The sequence below is a fragment of the Tachysurus vachellii genome, chromosome 5, assembly GCF_030014155.1.
Source record: "Tachysurus vachellii isolate PV-2020 chromosome 5, HZAU_Pvac_v1, whole genome shotgun sequence".
NCBI classification, from domain to species: Eukaryota; Metazoa; Chordata; class Actinopteri; order Siluriformes; family Bagridae; genus Tachysurus; species Tachysurus vachellii.
Window position 1 is genome coordinate 3,567,501 of NC_083464.1, and position 20,000 is coordinate 3,587,500.

The 20,000-nt window shown below is 44.0% G+C and overlaps 1 protein-coding gene across 7 annotated transcripts in view; it reads left to right on the forward strand.

Annotated features, from left to right (window-relative positions):
• The window catches only part of kmt2ca (lysine (K)-specific methyltransferase 2Ca), a 167,449-nt gene that overhangs the window by 73,844 nt on the left and 73,605 nt on the right, over positions 1–20,000 (forward strand). For 6 of the 7 annotated variants that reach the window (XM_060869529.1, XM_060869534.1, XM_060869528.1 and 3 more), the window contains exons 12-15: positions 2,453–2,607; positions 13,249–13,344; positions 13,570–14,381; positions 19,326–19,460. In XM_060869529.1, coding sequence (XP_060725512.1) covers positions 2,453–2,607; positions 13,249–13,344; positions 13,570–14,381; positions 19,326–19,460 — 1,198 coding nt within the window. The remainder of the gene's footprint in view (positions 1–2,452; positions 2,608–13,248; positions 13,345–13,569; positions 14,382–19,325; positions 19,461–20,000) is intronic. The other variant, XM_060869533.1, reaches the window with a different exon arrangement.

The window sequence follows — 20,000 nt, forward strand, 5'->3', positions numbered from 1 at the left end:
AAATAAGTAATAAAGAAGTAATTAGTTTAAGTGCCGTGTTTAATAATTTAGGTTAAAAGTCAAGAAGTTAGTGAGTAATTAAGTAATGAAGTAATGTTAAATCAATAAAGTATCTAATAAAGCGATTCTTTACAGTAATTAGGTTATGTAAGTGAAGTAACTAAAGTAATGTAGGTTAATTAAGAAATTAAGAAATTTATTCATTAATAAAGTAATGAATTAAAGTAAATAGGGAAAGTAAATCATCACTGTCAGGCGGAATCCTCGTATCTCCAAAACCGTTTTTTTTCAGGAAATTAAAAAAACGCCGTACCTTATCTGCAGTGCACAGAGTTTAGTCCGCGTTACAGTGGATTGTCTTGCGCTAAATTCCTGTCCTCAGACGAGCACCAGAACTAGCGGGGGTCAAGATTTTTTTTTCTTTGAGCCCAGTGTTTTGAAGACATTTACCTCAGAAGACGTGTTGATTCGTTGCGAATCTTCTTGAGGAGAAATATGCCGCGAAGCTCTCCCACGGAGTGAGGAAGAGGTGGACAGTTGAAGTGTCCAATGGAGTTATGAGATTTGCGCTCAAGCTATTTTCAAGACTTTAGATTGGTTAATAACTTGTAAAAATAACAGACCCACGTGGGGACTGACCAATAGCATCGATATGTGAAAAAATATGAAATTGACCAAATTTGGACATACGAGGTTTCCGCCCGACAGCGACGATATGAGGTTAAGCAGGTTAAGTAAGTTAATAAATCAATTCAGTAAAGTTATTATAAACTTTAATAACTAACTTATGTAACTAAAGCAACTTAAGTAGCAAGCTAGATACATCAAGTATCTACAAGAAGTAAAAACAAGAAGTAAAAACATCATAAAGTAGTTTAGTAAAGTTTGTAAATTAATATTTTTATTTAAGTAAGTAACGTTATTTAAGTACAGAGGAATCTTAAGTTAGTGAAGTAATTTAAGGTAAGTAATTAAAGTAAAGCATTAAAGTTATAATGTAAAGTCATTAAGTAATAAAGTTAGTATTAAAGTTAGTAAATAAATATAAAGAGTAATCTACGTTCTGAAGTATGCACTGTGTACTGTACAGCTTTATATGTTTAAAATGACAGTGAAAGCTTCTTGACGTGACGTGATGTGACGAATCTCATTATAAGAGGTTATTCCTGAGATGTAGTATTACCTCACGTGTCGTTTCAGAGTCACGTGCGCTCACAGTCGGCGCTCTAGAAGCGACGTGCGTGTAATTCGCTCAGTAATTGGATATTGATAATCAGGTTTGGACGGCTCAGCCGGGGGGAGGGGGGGCGCTAATCAGATTCCCAGGGCGCTTTAGGTTTGGGGTAGGAAAGGAAATCGCCATGACGACCTCTCACCCTGCCTCGTGCCTGAGTGAGTTAGGCTTCTGGCAGAGCTTCAATCTTTGTGATTGACGCCGTGGTGTCAAAGGTCATGAATTTGCCTTAGCGCTGTGACTGTGTTTGGGTGGTGGGGAGGGGGAGTGTTTGGGGGGGAGGGGGGGGATTTCTGTTTACTTATCAGGATACGTTTATTCCACATTTTTAATAACATAGAATTATATTTCTGTTCAAATCCTGTAAATTAAATAATAAACACACCGTTATTGTAGGTACTCTTTTATTGTAGAGATGTTTATAGATTTTTCCTGACTAGGTTTAATTCTAAATTATTTCAATTGGAAGATTTTTCCTGTTTTTTAAGGTAACAAAATCATTTATACAAATTTATGATTATTATTATTATTATTATTATTATTATTATTATTATTATTATAAATGTTAGTTTTTTAACGTTATTTAAAAAAGCATTCAAATGAAGGTTTAAACTGCTGGAACTATTATGTCAAAGGTGACCTCAAAAGTGACGTGTGAGTCTGTGTGTGTGTGTGTCTCTGTGTGTGTCTGTCTCTCTCTGTGTGTGTGTGTGTGTGTGTGTGTGTGCGTGTGTTTGGCCGCCTCGATGATGTCGCTTCAATGTTCCTCTTCAGTGAAGTCTCATTACAGCTATTTGCGTTTCAGTTGTGGAAATCAGCTTGAGATTTGCATGACAGAGAGAGAGAGACAGAGAGAGAGAGAGAGACGGAGAGAGAGAGAGAGGAAGAAAGTGCTTTGTAGCAATGGAACAGAGGGTGAGGGGGAAGAAAAGTAGCGTGTGTGTGTGTGTGTGTGTGTGTTAAGGCCCAAGGCTTCCCTGCAGCGAGATGTGCAGGAGATTTTCAGGTCCAGCTGTGAGCTATCATTCAAATCTATATGCTTTAATAAACTTATCCCAAGACCTCTGTGTGTGTGTGTGTATGTGTGTATGTGTGTGTGTGTGTGTGTGTGTGTGTGTGTGTGTGTGTGTATGTGTGTGTGTGACCAGTGGGATTGGGAATTGTAGTGGTCAGTGACGGGAGCTGATACAGTGTTTGTTTTCTGGTTGCGTGTCTCAGGTGTGTTCATGCGGAGTGTGTGAAGCAGGACGACTCAGAGCTGCAGGACGGATACACATGCAGCGTGTGTAAGCAGGTGGAGCAGGACAGCAGTGAGCGCGCTCACATCCACGCCGTCCAGGACGCCGTCCTCACTGACCCCGACGCCGCGCAGGGTGAGTTTATGTTTATACATCTAATGTGATCTGATCTCAGTGTGGAGATTCAGAGGAAACACTCTGTGGAGTATTTTGTGCTTTATACAGTGTGTGTGTGTGTGTGTGTGTGTGTGTGTGTGTGTGTGTGTGTGTGAGAAAAGGTTTTAGTTATTTGATCAACAGCTGTCTTCAGGATTTGTAATGTTACCATGATCAAGAAGCTGAGAGATGTGTGGAAAGTATGAACAGCTCTGATCTACAGCTCAGAGAGCGAGAGAGAGAGACTGACTCAGAGAGAGAGAGCAAGAGAGAGAGACTGACTCAGGGAGAGAGAGCAAGAGAGAGAGACTGACTCAGGGAGAGAGAGAGAGAGACTGACTCAGGGAGAGAGAGAGACTGACTCAGAGAGAGAGAGAGAGAGAGAGAGAGAGACTGACTAGGGGAGAGAGCGAGAGAGAGAGACTGACTCAGGGAGAGAGAGAGAGAGAGAGAGAGAGAGAGAGAGAGAGACTGACTCAGAGAGAGAGAGAGACTGACTCAGAGAGAGAGAGAGAGAGAGAGAGAGACTGACTCAGAGAGAGAGAGACTGACTCAGAGAGAGAGAGAGAGAGAGAGAGAGAGAGAGAGAGAGAGAGAGAGACTGACTCAGAGAGAGAGAGAGAGAAAAGATTCTGTTGGAGATGATGTGATGGTGGTGATGATGGTGGTGGCGATAGTGGTGGTGGTGCTGGTGATGATTATTGGTGGTGTTGGTGGTGATGATCTTAATGATGATGGTGATGATGCTGATGTTGGTGGTGATGGTAACGGTGATCTTGGTGGCCCTGATAATGCTGTTGATGGTGGTGATGATGCTGTTGATGATGATCATGTGGGATGTGGTATAGCCTAGTGTTTAAGGTGTTGAGCTACCAATCGGAAGGTTGTGAGTTCGATTCCTACGTCCACCAAGCTGCCACTGCTGGGCCCCTGAACAAGGCCCTTAACCCTCAGTTGCTCAGTTGTATGAAAATGAGATAAAATGTAAGTCGCTCTGGATAAAGGTGTCTGCTAAATGATGTAAATGTGATGATGATGGTGGTGATGATGATGGTGGTGGTGATGATGATGATGATGCTGGTGGTGGTGATGATGATGATGATGACGATGCTGGTGATGATGATGACGATGCTGGTGGTGATGATGATGGTGGTGGTGATGATGATGGTGATGATGGTGATGATGATGATGATGCTGGTGATGGTGATGATGATGATGATGATGCTGGTGGTGGTGATGATGCTGGTGATGCTGGTGATGGTGATGATGATGATGATGATGATGATGATGATGATGATGATGGTGGTGGTGGTGGTGGTGATGGTGATGATGATGACAATGCTGGTGATGATGATGATGATGATGATGATGATGGTGATGGTGATATAAATTGTCCCTGAGAGATGAGAGCAGTGTTGAATGTTTCTTTAGGACAGACATATGGAGACGCTCTGGGCTTCAGGATTGAGACTGACACAGATGTAATGTGTTGGTCTCTCTGCTGGCAGCTCTGTAATTACACTGTCTCTGTAACTTCGGCTGTGTGTGTAAGAGCCTGTGTGGGGGCGTGGGTGTGTGTGTGTGAAGGCTGACTCGAGGAACCTCTGCGACTCTGTCGAAGTCAGAGCGGGTCACATGATCACGCAGACGCGTCGTTTGTTTTTCCCAGCTGTCTGTGAACTAGCGTTGCATGTGTGATTTGAATACTGCAGAATGATCACAGATTTGCATTAGATTTCCATCACCCCCACCCCCACCCCCACCCTCACCCTCACCCCCACCCTCACCCTCACCCTCACCCTCACCTCATCACCAGCTTCACGCTGTTGCTTGTCTGGAGTACGATGTCTGGATGTGGGATTAGATCAGATAAATAAGTCAGCCTGTGTTTTATCTCGTTAAGTCTCGTTATCGTATCTCACAGTAATGTACAGTATCATAAGTAATCATTTGAAAGATATTTTTAACTTTACTTGACATTTTGTGTTCGGATTGTTTGACTTTTATATGTTTAAATAAAGAATTCCCCAGCTAGCCCGTGATCCTGCTTAAAGCACGCGTGTTATTAAGCCAACACGTTTATACCACATATAACTGGCATGTTGACGTACGCCTGATATTCTGTACAGTCACATATCCATCAGAGGACGTTAAAGGTGTTGTATCACATCATATAGTTTATATTAGCTAAGGAGGCTTACGCTGTGCCGCTAGTTCACTGTTTATTATGTATTTTATTACTACAGCATCCTCTAGATTTATTTTGCTGGATTTGTTTACAGAAACAAATAAATAAATAAGCGAGCGTATTTCAATCTGGTCTTAATTTTGTCATTTTTTTTAACGTAAACATTCTAAAACATTAAAGGTGGGGTCTCCCAACTGCATCGGGCCGCCAAACAAAACAAACGTGTAGCCAATGAGCAGAAAGGGGCGTGTCTTGTCAATATGGGCGGAGAGAGTGTTCAGTGCGCATGTGTGACATTAGCAGAAAGAGGTTTTAACATTGACACGGAGGATAAAAGAGAAGAAAGACTTACGATAAGGTAAGAAGTAGGACTAACAATACAGCTTTCTATCAATTAAAGTTCAGAATATTAAATCAATCAACCCTCGGCCAGCCGCCCCAACAGGTTCCGCCGTAATAGTTGCCTGGGTTACGTATGTATGTGTGGGGGCGGAGCTATCAAAACAGGGGTGGGACCCATTTGGGTTAGGGGCGTGTTTGTTTTGGTGATTTCATATGTCAACATTGGCTTTCAAACAACGGAGACCCCACCTTTAATATTTAAATTTGACTCTTTTTTTTTGACCCAAACCCGTATATCATTAAACGCATCTTATTCACTAGTATTTTGTCCAGCACACAATCAAACACGTAAAAAAGCACCAATTTCAGCCCTGATTGTTGTTATTGAACTGATAAAGTCGCAGAGTTTCACACTGGCACTAATAAGGGCATCTCTCGACATGCTGTAGCAAGAGTGTGTAGAAGAGCTTAGGGTTAAAGATCTCCTGCAGGACCCGTGACGTCCCTGCTGTGCTCGGGTCCTGACCCCGTGACCCCCGGACCGTGTGACCCTGTGAGACGCAGCACAGCAGAGTCGCACTAATGTCCTCGTCCGTCTTTATTCCATTAACCTGCTTTTGCATTTGGAGATTTCTTTCCTTTCTCCTTGTTTTGTTGCTGCATTACTTTCATTTCCTTTTTCCTCTCTGTAGATAAAAGCTAAAACACAACGCTCCTGTTGGAACCGTTTCGTCGAGACGTGACACTTTTATTGACATAAAAACAGGATAGGAGGTCGAACGTGAGGCGAGACGTTTTGATTGACGTGATCTGATTAAAAAGGCTTGAATTCCAGACCGTGGAAGTTCACGTGGTGGGAAGTTTAACACGTACGGAAGAACACGTCTTCGGTGTCTGCACTTTGGGCACAGGGGGAGTTAGAGAAGAATGAAAAGAGACGTGATCACAGGGACACCAAAACCTATGTAACTCTAAAAGCAAAGAGAGAGAGAGAAGGAATGAGAGTGAAGTTATAGAGAGAAGAAATGAGAGAGAGAGAGAGAGAGAGAGAGAGAGAGAGAGAGAGAAGGAATGAGAGTGAAGTTATAGAGAGAAGAAATGAGAGAGAGAGAGAGAGAGAGAGAGAGAGAGAGAAAGAGAAGGAATGAGTGAGTGAAAAAGAGAAGGAATGAGAGACAAAGCGAGAAGGAATGAGGGAGAGAGACGGAATGAGGGAGAGACAGAGTGAGAGAGAGAGCGAAGGAATGAGAGAGAGAGAGAGAGAGTGAAAGAGAGAAGGAAAGAGAAAGAGAAGGAATGAGAGACAGAGAAGGAATGAGGGAGAGAGAGAGATGGAATGAGAGAGAGACAGAGTATGAGAGAGAGAGAAGGAATGAGAGAGAGAGAGAGACAGAGAGAAGGAATGAGGGAGAGAGAGATGGAGAGAGAGAAGGAATGAGAGAAAGACAGAGAGAGATAGAGAGACAGAGCGAGAAGGAATGAGAGAGAGAGAGAGAGAAGGAATGAGAGAGAGAGACAGACAGAGAGAGAAGGAATGAGAGAAAGAGAGAGACAGAGATAGAAGGAATGAGGGAGAGAGAGATGGAGAGAGAGAAGGAATGAGAGAAAGACAGAGATATAGAGACAAGGAATGAGAGAGAGAGAGGGGTTGAGAGTGAAACCGAATAATTAAGAGTGAGAGGGGGGAAAAGACACAGAGAGAGAGAGAGAGCGAGAGAGCTCCTCCATTACAGCCCCCTGTATTCCCGTCTCCAGCTGGTGACCTATCCTCGAGCTCCAAACTGCTAAAAGCGAATCCTATTTTCTTCTCCGCGGCCGTTATTACTGACTCTAATGAAAGCTCAGCCCTCCTCCGGGCCCATGGCAGGGAGATGAATTGTGGTGTGGTTCTGGGCCGTTTTTCCCCCCTGCGGTCTCTTATTCCCTGTGTGAATGTGTTTCTGTGTGCCGAGCGAGGGATTGTGGGTGGGTGTCCGCGTGAGTGGGCGCGGAGCCGTGAGGCGTCTTTGTTAGCCGGACGTGTTGGGCTTCGGCCAACCGCCCGGGAAGGAAGCGGCGTGCTTGTTCCCTCCCCTGCTGCTCTCTCCGCAGGCTCCCTAGAGAGGCAGAGGAACCACTGATCTAGACTTAACCCTCCCACTGGTGCTAGAAGAAGCCTCCTTTATTAAGATCTCAATGTAATTAACGAGCATAAGACTGTGGAGATGGGTCCGTGAAGACGGAACCGAGGTAGCGGTCAAGGCCTACGCTTAGGAAATTATGCTTCGAGGTTTCATCAGCGAGGTTGAGAAGATTTCAGATGAATAATTAAACAATGTTGATTAAATAGGTTCTAACAAAGCACTTCCAATCTCTTATACTCTCTACACTTCTGTCCATCACATGCCTAGTACGGGTTCTTCAGTACGGGTTCTACAAGTTTTGGGTTCTCCAGTATGAGCTCTAGTTCTAGTTCACTAGGTCGGTTGAACCTATATGGGTTCTCTGGCACGTTCTACGTGACGGATTCTCTGGAATGGGTTCTGCGGTATGAGTCGTGAGTTTGTCAGTATCAGTTCTACAGTATTGGTTCTCATGTACAAGCTTGTTGCTATGAGCTTTCCAGTATAAATTACCCTGCATGAATCTGCAAGTTTCCCTGTGCATTCTGGTCTCCAGTATGAGATCTCTAGTACAGGTTCTCTTGCATGAGTCCGCCAGTACTGGTTCTCCAGTATGGGTTCTCCAGTCTGCCAGTAAGGTTTCTCCAGTATGGGTTCTCCAGTATGGGTTCTTTAGTATGGGTTCTTTAGTATGAGATCTCTAGTACAGGTTCTCCAGTATATGCTCATTAGCATAATTTCATGAGTCTGCCAGTTCCCCAGTATGGGTTCTCGAGTCTGCCAGTATGGGTTCTCCAGTATGGGTTCTCCAGTATGGGTTCTCCAGTATATGCTCATTAGCATAATTTCCCCAGTACATGTTAGCATGAGTCTGCCAGTTCGAGTTCCCCTGTATGGGTTCTCCACATTCTCCAGATCATCTTTAGTTTCCACAACTGCAGGAAGAAGCGGCTCCTCAAAATCTTCCATCTTTTCACAAATGAGCTTTTGGTTCACCTAAAATCCTGCAATCGACCAATCAGAGGCTAGATTGACTTGTGCTTCAGTTCTCTACAGAATATATACATGACCCTGCAGTGACAGGAGTCTTCAGTGTCAGTGCAATGTATCAGGCAGGCTTGCGAACACACACACACACACACACACACACACACACACACACACACCCTTTAGGAAAGCACATATCTCCTGGTTTGGCTGTAAGTTGAAGCTGAAGCTCCTCATGTCTCCCCTGCGGTTATACGATACGTCGTGAGGAAATTCCCAGCGGTGTCGAGCTTCATGTATGGAGTTCATCACCACATCATCCTGACACAGCTGAAAAGAATGATGTTCACCAGGACGTGGTTCTCGTCTCGGTGCTAATGCTTAACAAACCGTGTTGCTGCTCTGAGGTGAAAGTTCAATCCCCAGAACCAGGTCTGAGCGAGATCTTTACCCTTGTCCTGTTCAGCATCCTGTTTGCTTTCTATTCTGTGTCTCTGGACTGAACTGCATCAACCACCATCACACACTCATAACACTGCGCTTCACGCCAGGTTGCCAGATAGTTCGGAAATAAAACAAACAAAATTTTGTTGCATCTGTTACTGGATTGTTTCTCCATGAAGATGACAGAAAACTTGGTGACTGTCGCTAAGCTCTGACACCGGAGACTCCTTCCATACATCATCTTTTCACCATCACAAAGGCTGTATCTCTGTGAAGGAGCTGTCGCTATAGAAACGATGACAGGTTAATATAAAGATGTGACTTGCAGCTGCACTGATGTCTTTATGAAGAGAAGCTAGGAACTGATCTGCAGAGTGTGTAATGTGTGCCGAAGCCTCGTGCTGCTCGTGCACTGAGAGCTCGGGTTGTCTCTGAGGGAGGGAGGGAGGGAGGGAGGGAGACTTCACGGCTGATGTGATGAGCAGAGTTGTGTCACCATCACACCCTAACATGAGCTAATGGCTGCTGGAAGCATCTCACCTTCTCCCTATTAGTTTCTCTCTTACTCTGTTAGTCTTGCTGTTACTGTCTGTTACTCTGTACTTTGTCTGTTACTGTCTGTTACTCTGTACTTTGTCTGTTACTGTCTGTTACTCTGTACTTTGTCTGTTACTGTCTGTTACTCTGTACTTTGTCTGTTACGGTCTGTTGCTCTGTACTTTGTTACTGTCTGTTACTCTGTACTTTGTCTGTTACTGTGTGTTACTCTGTACTTTGTCTGTTACTGTCTGTTACTCTGTACTTTGTCTGTTACTGTCTGTTACTCTGTACTTTGTCTGTTACTGTCTGTTACTCTGTACTTTGTCTGTTACTCTGTACTTTGTCTGTTACTGTCTGTTACTCTGTACTTTGTCTGTTACTGTCTGTTACTCTGTACTTTGTCTGTTACTGTCTGTTACTCTGTACTTTGTTACTGTCTGTTACTCTGTACTTTGTCTGTTACTCTGTACTTTGTCTGTTACTCTGTACTTTGTCTGTTACTGTCTGTTACTCTGTACTTTGTCTGTTACTGTCTATTACTCTGTACTTTGTCTGTTACTCTGTACTTTCTGTTGCTGTCTGTTACTCTGTACTTTGTCTGTTACTGTCTGTTACTCTGTACTTTGTCTGTTACTGTCTGTTACTCTGTACTTTGTCTGTTACTGTCTGTTACTCTGTGCTTTGTCTGTTACTGTCTGTTACTCTGTACATTGTCTGTTACTCTGCTACTGTCTGTTACTGTCTGTTACTCTGCTACTGTCTTGCTCTGTCTGTTAATCTGCTACTGTCTGCTGGAAGCATCTCACCTTCTCCCTATTAGTTTCTCTCTTACTCTATTAGTCTTGCTGTTACTGTCTGTTACTCTGTACTTTGTCTGTTACTGTCTGTTACTGTCTTACTCTGTCTGGTAATCTGTCTGCTACTCCGTTACTGTCTTACTCTGTCTGTTAATCTGCTACTGTCTGTTACTCTGCACTTTGTCTGTTACTCTGTCTGTTAATCTGCTACTGTCTGTTACTCCGTACTTTGTCTGTTACTCTGTCTGTTAATCTGCTACTGCCTGTTACTCTGTACTTTGTCTGTTACTCTGTTACTATCTAACCCTGTCTGTTACTCTTTTACTGTCTTGCTCTGTCTGTTAATCTGCTACTGTCTGTTACTCTGCACTTTGTCTGTTGCTCTGTTACTGTCTTGCCTCTGTCTTACTCTGTCTGTTAATCTGCTACTGTCTGTTGCTCTGTACTTTGTCTGTTGCTCTGTTACTGCCTTACTCTGTCTGGTAATCTGCACATTGTCTGTTACTCTGTCTGTTACTCTGCTACTGTCTGTTAGTCTGTTACTGTCTGTTAATCTGTTACTGTCTGTTACTCTGTCTGTTAATCTATTACTGTTCGTTACTCCGTTACTGCCTGTTACTCTGTCTGTTAATCTGTTACTGTCTGTTACTCTGTTACCAGCTGTTGCTGTCTATTAATCTGTTACCGAACGTTACTGTCTGTTACTCTGTCTGTTACTGTTCGTTACTCTGTTACTGTGTGTTACTGTCTCTTACTGTTGTCTGTTACTGTCTGGTAATCGGTTACTGTCTTATGCTGTATTTTGTCTGTTACTGTTATTCTGACTGTTGATCTCAGTTACAGTCCTTTACTCTGTCCTTTACACTGATACTTTCTGTTTCTTTGTCTGTTGATCTCTTACTCTCTTTTACTCTGTCTTTATTCTCTCTCTCTATTCTCTGCCTCTCTCTCTCTCGCTCTCTCTCTCTCTCGCTCTCTCTGAATGTAAAACCTTTCATCTCCTTTAGGCACTGATTTCTTAGCAGGACCAAGTTTAGAAAATTCATAAAATCTCCACATTCATCGTGTCCCTCCGCGTGTGTTTGTGTGTTGATGCACGTGTGTGTGAGAGTGTGTGTGTATGTGAGAGAGATGTACAGTAAGCTGCATTTCTTCCTCCTGGGTTATAAATAAGTGTGCAGTGTTGACAGGGCTTTCATCAGCGTGCACTGTAAAACACTGTGTTCTCTTTTCACACAGCGTCATCACCATCCTCTGCTCCAAATCACTGTTGCACACTTCCCTTTCTCTCTCTCTCTCTCTCTCTCTCTCTCTCTCTCTCTCTCTCTCTCTCTCTCTCTCTCTCTCTTTTATTCTCTCACTTTCTCTCACACACACACACAAGCACAAACCTGCACTTGAACCACACAAACTTAAATAAACTCACACCATTTTTAAAAGTAATGTCACTCTTCCATTTAAGAGACTCTAGCAGTGATAAACATATCAGAACTGTACTCAAGACCACTATACAGCCAAAAGTTTGTGCACCCCTGACCATTCCACCCATATGTTCCTTTTGAACATTTTATCTAAGATCTATTCCTCTCTTTCTTTGCCGTTATAATAAGTTCTTTTCTCTATAAGAAGTTCTTCCACTCCAACCGTAGCCTCCACACCATGTGTTCATGGAGCTTTGTGCACAGGAACGTCGTGTCATGTCGAGCCTCATAGTTCCAGTGAAGGTGAAACCTTCATGCTATTGAGCACAAAGGCATCGAGTGTCTCAGCATTCGCACTGTGAGATTTTAAACAAAAACTTTTTGACGCAATGAATTTTATGAACTTCAAGATTTTGCTTAAACCGTCACGTCTTTATTATTTATTAATTTTTGACGGTAAGGCCGTCGTCGTGTCTACGAATCTCCTCACGTGATGTCGTGACGTCCGTCGTTTTGTCAACTCCGTGATTGTTGACGACGCTTGTTAAAGACACCCACAGGAACTTCACATCCTCACGTATAACCTTCCGATACAGCTCCTCTGATTCCGAGACACGTGCTTGTTAATGCTTCATCTGATATTCTTAACCCAATTCTGCCTGAAGCCCCATGTACGTGGACTATATTAAATGCCTGTTTTTGATTTACGAGTCTTATTTTCTTCTCTCCGTTCCTATTTCCTGGAAGCTCGCTTTGCTTTGAGTACGCGACTTAAATTAAGAGCTAACAGCACAGCCAGTGTTTGTTTATGAATTTGGTTTTTCCCCAGCGGGCATCGTATCAGCTCGGTCTAACGTGTATGGCGCGGGCGAATATGTTGCCATGGTGATGCCTGCCTCGATGGGTTGCGCTGTTAGTGCTCATCATGAAGCAGAGAGAGAGAAAGAGAGAGAGGGATATCTGGGAGAAAGAGAAGTAGAATTGAGCGGGTTTGAGAGATGTTTTTTTTTTTTTTTTTTTTGGTTTCTATTTAAGTCCTTCGTGATCGCGGCAATGTTCGGATTACGTTCTTAATACACTTCGATATTCAATATCAGGCCAAAAAAATGACTGAACTGCTTGTTTGGAATTGATTTTAAAATTCTCCGTAAACAGCAAGTCTGTGCGTTTGCGGTTCTGGATTCTCATCAAACGATCACGAAGTTCCGACTAGTTTCATATTACGACAGATTCGATCGCACACAAACGCAAGAAATTGTTTTTGCCTGCAAATCTGCTGTGGTACAAAAGAAAGTGACAGGAAATTCAACTCCGCTGTATCATGGATTATTTTGCTGTAACAACATGGCTTTTATTTATTTATTTATTTATTTTAACCACTAAGTAAATATCGCACATTAAAATCGAAGAGTTTTATTAGCTCCAAAGGTTTCGCTCAAGCTGTTTACTGAAGAAACGCAGAAATCGGATTTAAAATATATCCGTCTTGTGTTTAGAGCTGCTTACGTGTCTTCTGCCAATTAAATTATCTTCTCGTTGACCCGAAAATGTTGCACAACACTCGTTATTCAAATCCCGGCATTTCCTGGAACGCAGCCCAGCCGCCGTGCCAACACTTTAAACACAGAGTCAAAAGGTTGGAATATAATGATAGTAGTAGCACCACAGGGCTTCCTGCAAACAAATTTGTCATAACATGAGTAGCAGGGGGCAAAAAAACAGCCAAAAACATTTTACTCACAAGTTTTTCAATGTTTAATATCGGTTGCATGAGCTTGCTGTTTTGCTTGGGATTGCAGGAGCTTTCGCGGCCGTTCAAGAGGACGTTTCAGTTTCCCTGGAAGCAGATAGCGCTGCACTTCCTGTTGCTGAAGAACCCAAACCGTCTCCATCAGGTGAGTGATTAGTTTTTTTTTTTTATTTGTTTCTGCTTTGGAGAGTGGATTTGATCCACACCACAATGGGATCGAATCCACTCTTCATTGCAAAACCAAGTTAATGATCCCTTTGCTAATTGTCTCTAAAGCCTTACTCAGTGTGTCTGTCTGCCAAAACCTTTAAACGCAAAATAGTCTGAATTGAAATTCTCTTATTCTCTCATCATTCTGTCTCTTTTTCAGCTGTAGAGGCTGCTCAGGAGATCCAGGTGACTGTTACATTGACTGAAGGCTCATCTCCTTTAGCATCTCCACTCGCTTCCCAGTGTTGTGCTGCTGTCGTGGACCAAGATGATGAGGGATCTCATGACGCTATCAGACCGATGGAAAATGGCAAGGAGCAAGATATCGTGCCCGAGCCGGAGCAAGCTGAGGCGGAACCGAATATGGCGGATGCTCCGAAGGTTCTACTTACTTCACCTACCAAAGATTCACACCCTGAGCCTTCCCCATTAATCAGGGAGGAACCCATGGATTTGGGTGCTTCAGCTTCAGTTGAGGAAAATGTTCAAGAATCGTCAGTTTTGAGATTAACGGAAGATACCGGGCAGGATACGGAGAAGGAGCCGGAGCTGAGGAAGACACCACACATGGCAGAGGTTAAGGAGGAGGAAGAGGAGGTGGCATCTGAGCCAGCTTTGCCTGAGGAGGTCAGCATTACACTGGGTGCAGAGAGCAGTCCACCTGTGGAGATGGATACTACACCTGGCAGCGAGCTCAGCTTCTCAGGCTTCAGCTCTCCGTCCACGGAAGACAAGATACCAAGCCTTAAGCGCTCTCCGGCATTTTCCCCAGATGGCTCGCTCAGGCTCTGTCACTCACCCTTCTCTACAGAGGCCTCGCCCAGACAGACGCCCACGCATGGCCATAATACCCCCGGGTATAGCCCCGGTGTGTCCCCGGCTACGTTCTACCCCCTCACCCCAAAGATCGGAATGGGAAAGCCAGCCATCTCCAAGAGGAAGTTTTCTCCAGGAAGGCCTAGAGCGAAGCAGGTAAGTGTGTGATATCAAAGCAAGATCCTCAGCCTGCTTGGTGTTTTTGAGAGACCCTCAGTCTCTGGTTCAGCTTTGCAGCTGTGCAGTAATTATTCCTTTGCTCAGTCACAATGATTAGTACCAGTTTGGAGGATATATTAATTAATGTTAAAAGGCTTTAGGTGTTCTTGTGTGCTTTCTGTCTCTCTCTCTCTCCCTCTCTGTTTCTCGCTTTGCTTCTCTCTCTCTTTCTCTCTCTCTCTCTCTCTCTCTCTCTCTCTCTCTCTCTCTCTCTCTGTTTTGCTCTCATTCCCGGTAGCACCCCACCCCCCGAGCACCCCGGCACTCCTCCCCATCCTCACTCTGGAGTGCATAACTCTGAATAACCCCTCAGAGTAGGGGGATGGGAATTGGCTCTGCTGCCAAGGGTTTGATGCTCAGGGAAAATAAAGGAGTCTTTTTTGGAGGTGTATAATTCGGATCGCTGTTCACTGAGCTGGAAAGCACGACACAAACCCATTTCCACTCCGAGCTTGGGAACAGGGAGGATGCTGAGTGCTCTTCTTTTAGCACCGGCCAAGCCATCAGAAATTGAAAATTAAACTTGGCAACACGGGGTCTCTTTGCTCGAGTTCTCCCTCGCCGTGATTTCTCGAGAAAACCAAATATTAGAGGTCGTTGTTTACAAGTGTCTCGTTTTGAAATCCGTGTTTGACTCTGAGAAAGGTTTTAATCTATTCGGTTGGATCTTTTGTGGTTGTGCTCATAGTCCTCGATGAGAATTGGCGAGGATGGTGAATCTCTCCCTCTTTACCTTCTGCTTTTCTCTGGAGGATGTTCCTTCCCAGTCTTGTGAAATTTAAAGGGTGGTCACCTCTTGTGGGGTCCAACTGGGATTTCCTGGTGTGTGTGTGTGTGTGTGTGTGTGGCTACGTGCACTCCTCTGCGTTCTCATGCGAGTGTGTGCTTGTCGGGCTTTGGGGACGCGTGAGCGAGGAAGAGAGCGAGCGCCTCGACACGTTTTGTTGTGCAGATGAGATTCTCCCCCACTGACTTTCTTTTGTAATGTCCAGAAGAGCCTGAAGTTTATTTTGGAGACTGAATCTTGTAGAGTTTTAGTGAGATCTTGTTTTATTGTGTGCAGATTGCGTCAGCTACCTTTTATAAATCCCTTCATTGTTCGTGTCATTTCCAGACCTGACGATTTGTACCAAACCGGTGCTATTTTACGATCCGAACCTTAGCCGTAACGCTCTTACGGGAAGTTGTGCAGTTACATAATCCTCCTTGTTCTCGTAGCTCGTCAGCGTATGTTCAGATGCGGCGCCAAACGTTTGTGCTAATAACCAGAAGTTTAGGTCGTTGTTAACCTATTGAGCGGGACCTTTAACCCCTAGCTAATTTATGGTCAACCGTTCCCTCTGACCTTAACTTCCTAACAAAGCAGTTTTATGTGTTCAGTGAAATTCTCATGGCTTTGTTTGTAAAGCAGAAAAGCACCAATTCATCCCTTTTCCTTTATAGGCTAGTCATTTGCTCATTCCTGTTCACTGGCTGGTTCTTGTCTATCATGCAGCACCTACTAACCGGGGGAAGGGGAACGCTAGCTAGTGATCTTAATGTCCCACTGATGGGCGGAACCCAGTGACGTCTTTCTTCCAGCCTGTAGCACAAAGCCGCTTTAGGTCTCCTGGTTCGTCGGGACTCGGACTCGCGATTCCCAGCAGCAACAGCATAAGCGCTCTTCTTTAGTTCCTCTAGGTGGAATGATTTTACCCCCCGGCGGAAGACGAAACGATGCTCTGTTAGAATGTTAGTCTTGTCGCTTAGCAACAGAAACCCAATCAGAAAGCGAGCAGCGCCTCTGTGCTTCATATCAGGTGAAAACCAGGACGTAGAGAAACTGAACAAAAACGGCTCGGTAGATACAGTCAGGAGACAAAACACTGAACATCACAGAAGTGTGTGGTGTAGAGAGGGGGAAATACATCACGCTGAGAAATTAACTGAAGACCGATACGGAATGGATAAAGAAAGAAAGAAAGAAGGGATAAGGGAGTTAGGGATGGATAGAGAAAGAAAGAAAGGGAGACGGGAGGGAGGGATGGATAGAGAGAAAGAAAGAAAGAAAGAAGGGAGGGATGGGTAGAGAAAGAAAGGGAGACGGGAGGGAGGGATGGATAGAGAGAAAGAAAGAAGGGAGGGATGGGTAGAGAAAGAAAGAAAGGGAGACGGGAGGGAGGGATGGATAGAGAGAAAGAAAGAAGGGAGGGATGGGTAGAGAAAGAAAGAAAGGGAGACGGGAGGGAGGGATGGATAGAGAGAAAGAAAGGGAGACGGGTGGGAGGGATGGATAGAGAAAGAAAGAAGGGAGGCATGGTAGAGAAAGAAAGAAAGGGAGACAGGAGGGAGGGATGGATAGAGAAAGAAAGAAAGAAAAAGAAAGAAAGAAGGGGGAGGGATGGTAGAGAAAGAAAGAAAGAAAGAAAGAAATAAGGGAGGGAGACGGGAGGGAGGGATGGATAGAGAAAGAAAGAAGGGAGGGATGGATAGAGAAAGAAAGAAAGAAAGAAGGGAGGGATAGGTAGAGAAAGAAAGAAAGAAAGAAAGGGAGACGGGAGGGAGGGATGGATAGAGAAAGAAAGAAGGGAGGGATGGATAGAGAAAGAAAGAAAGAAAGAAAGAAGGGAGGGATGGGTAGAGAAAGAAAGAAAGAAAGAGAAAGAAAGAAAGGGAGACGGGAGGGAGGGATGGATAGAGGAAGAAAGGAAGAAAGAATGTTAGTCTTGTCGCTTAGCAACAGAAACCCAATCAGAAAGCGAGCAGCGCCTCTGTGCTTCATATCAGGTGAAAACCAGGACGTAGAGACACTGAACAAAAACGGCTCGGTAGATACAGTCAGGAGACAAAACACTGAACATCACAGAAGTGTGTGGTGTAGAGAGGGGGAAATACGTCACGCTGAGAAATTAACTGAAGACCGATACGGACGAACCAACGTCTGGTCGACTAGACGACAAACTACAAATGTGACACGGGACAACGCAGGATTCCACTTAGTCACTTAGAGTTCACTCTGAACCAGGGAAAGTGTCTGAAGTGTGAAAAGGGTTTAAATGATGGTGATAAACGGCTCCTGAAAATCGTGACACTGAATTTATTTAATTGAATTTTATTATGGAGCCTGTTATTAGTGTGTCTGGCGTCTCCTTCTGCATCTTTACTGTACTCGCTGCTATTATTGTGAAGTTAACGAGTTGTGTAATTATCATATTCATCAACATTTTTAACGCCTCATTTTATCTTTTAATGAGTTTTTTTTTCTTTTTTTGGTTTCGACGCGATCGTCTCCGTATCTGTCGTCCGGCGAGTTTCGGAGAGAATTAGCGAAGAAGAATTCGTCTCTCACTCGTTTTCTGCTGCTTTCTGCGTTCCCTCGTTACAGTAATCTGTCATGCGTTTAGTTGCATAAGAGCCAGATTGGATTTTAATTTAGAAAGTGAGACGGTTAAAGATGGAGCGAAACTTTTCCCCCCCGTCCTGCTTTGCATGCCTGTTATTCAGTAACATCACAAACTCCTTCATTCTTTTTCTTTTTCCTCTTCAGCTCGAACCTATTATCTGCTGCCTCGATATTAACCGGAACGCGCTTGAGGTTTGGCGAGGTTTCCGTTCTCCTCACTAATCCTCATCCTGCCTCATCCTCGTGATACCTACATACGCTTTGTGTTTTTGTTTGTTTGTCTGCATGATTCCTTTTCTCTTATAACCCTTTTCAGTTGCATCATGTAAACGTTTAACGGTATGTCGTATTTTATTAAGTGCCTGATATGATTTGTGAGTTTGGGACAAATCTGTACGTTTCTTAACCGCCGTTATTTAATTTACTGTTTATTCTATAATTCCCACAACCCCCCTGTGCTGATTACGTTACAGAGCGTAATTACACAGCCGAGCCCCGATCATCTCGTTAACGAGCTCAAATCTCCCTACGGTGCTTCGTAGGAAAGAAATTCCTGTTTGCTCGGCACCTTCGTCGCTCCGCCGTCACGCTGGCACAATCACGCTTGTTTAGTAAACACGCAAATAGATTGCTGACGCTGCCATGGCGACGGGCTGACACTCGATAACGAGGAGCGTCGTGTCGAGCGTTGAGTGGATTTAAACCTCGCTGGCCTGCTGTCAGCTCGCTGCGCCCGGAAAGAGTGACTCAGCCCCATGTACTGTTTCACTCCAGGGACAAAATTACAGTAACACAACAGCAAGCACCGGATCACACGGAGTCTGAGTTACGAGTTCAAATCACTCCGAAGCTCATTTACATTCGTCCTTCAGTGACAAACGACTATTTCAAATAAAAAAAAGTATAATCTTTTATTATAATAATAATAATAATATATAATGTATCTTATTCATTTATTTACGTCTGTTAAGTGATTTATAAAAATAGTTTTTATTTCGTTTTTTATTCGAAGTTCCTACGTACGTAAGTACGTCGTGTCATAGGGGAGGAGCCAGTTCCCTGCTCCACACGCCACGTTTTACCCCATTTATAATACGAACTAATTTAATCCAGGCCGTTAGGGCGAGACATTTACAGTAAATTGTTAAGAACGACGTCGTACCTTCGATCGTCTCTCATTAGGAAAACGAATCCTTCGACGTTTATTTAGTTATTTTGGTGTAGTTTATCCCGTGAGCAGATTTTTCCCAAGCTCTGAAACGATATTGTTTGTTTTACGTAATGCCTGTATACGCCTGTATAATTCGTTTTGTTTTGTTTTGTTTAACATGCCTGCGATTTTTGTTGTTTTTTTTTTTTGTTGTTGTTGTTGTTGGATTCATCATTTGGCTGTGCATTTTTTTTATTTTTTTATTTTTTTATTTATTTTTTTTTTCCTGTCCACTCTTTTATCCCACTCATCCTCCGTCCCGGTTCCCGGCCCTGCCGCCGTCGCTCAGGTCGGATGGAGCAGCCGTTGTGCCGTAAGCTCCCCGTCCTGGTCTCCGGAGCACTCGGATGCCTCGGACGGCTCTAAGAACCAGCAGCATCAGCATCAGCAGCAGCAGGGCGAGCTCGTCTGGACAGCTAGACTGGTAAATGAAGGGATGTGGAAGTGGGCGGAGCTTAGTTGACAGAGCGGAAAACGGACACGGGTGTTTTATCTGCTTTTGGCATGTGAATAAAGTCTGGAGAGCTGGTGGTTTTTACCAACAGCAGGAAAAGTGACCTTCGTGGATGCAAAGCATGTGGGTGAAACGGCGCGGTGAACAAGAGTCAACTATTTAATGCAAATCGGTACGTGACGTCAGGGACGAGGGGCGAAGGGTTTAGTTTTACTGCATCAGACTTGTGTAAAACTGTCAGTCCTTGGCTTTAGGTTCGTTCAGCTGCACGTGAGATGCACGCTACAAAATAGCAAAGTGCGAAGACGTGGGTCACGTTTGTTCATCATGCTAGTCTCATGTAACCGTGGAAACCGCTCGTCCAATAGGGACAAGCAATTTGAGAGATTTGAGCGATGCGAGAAAACCAGGTTAATAAAAGTGTGTGTGTAACATCAAAATGTCCTTTTATATACAATACTACACTACACAACTACCCACTACACAACTACACCACAATACTACACTACA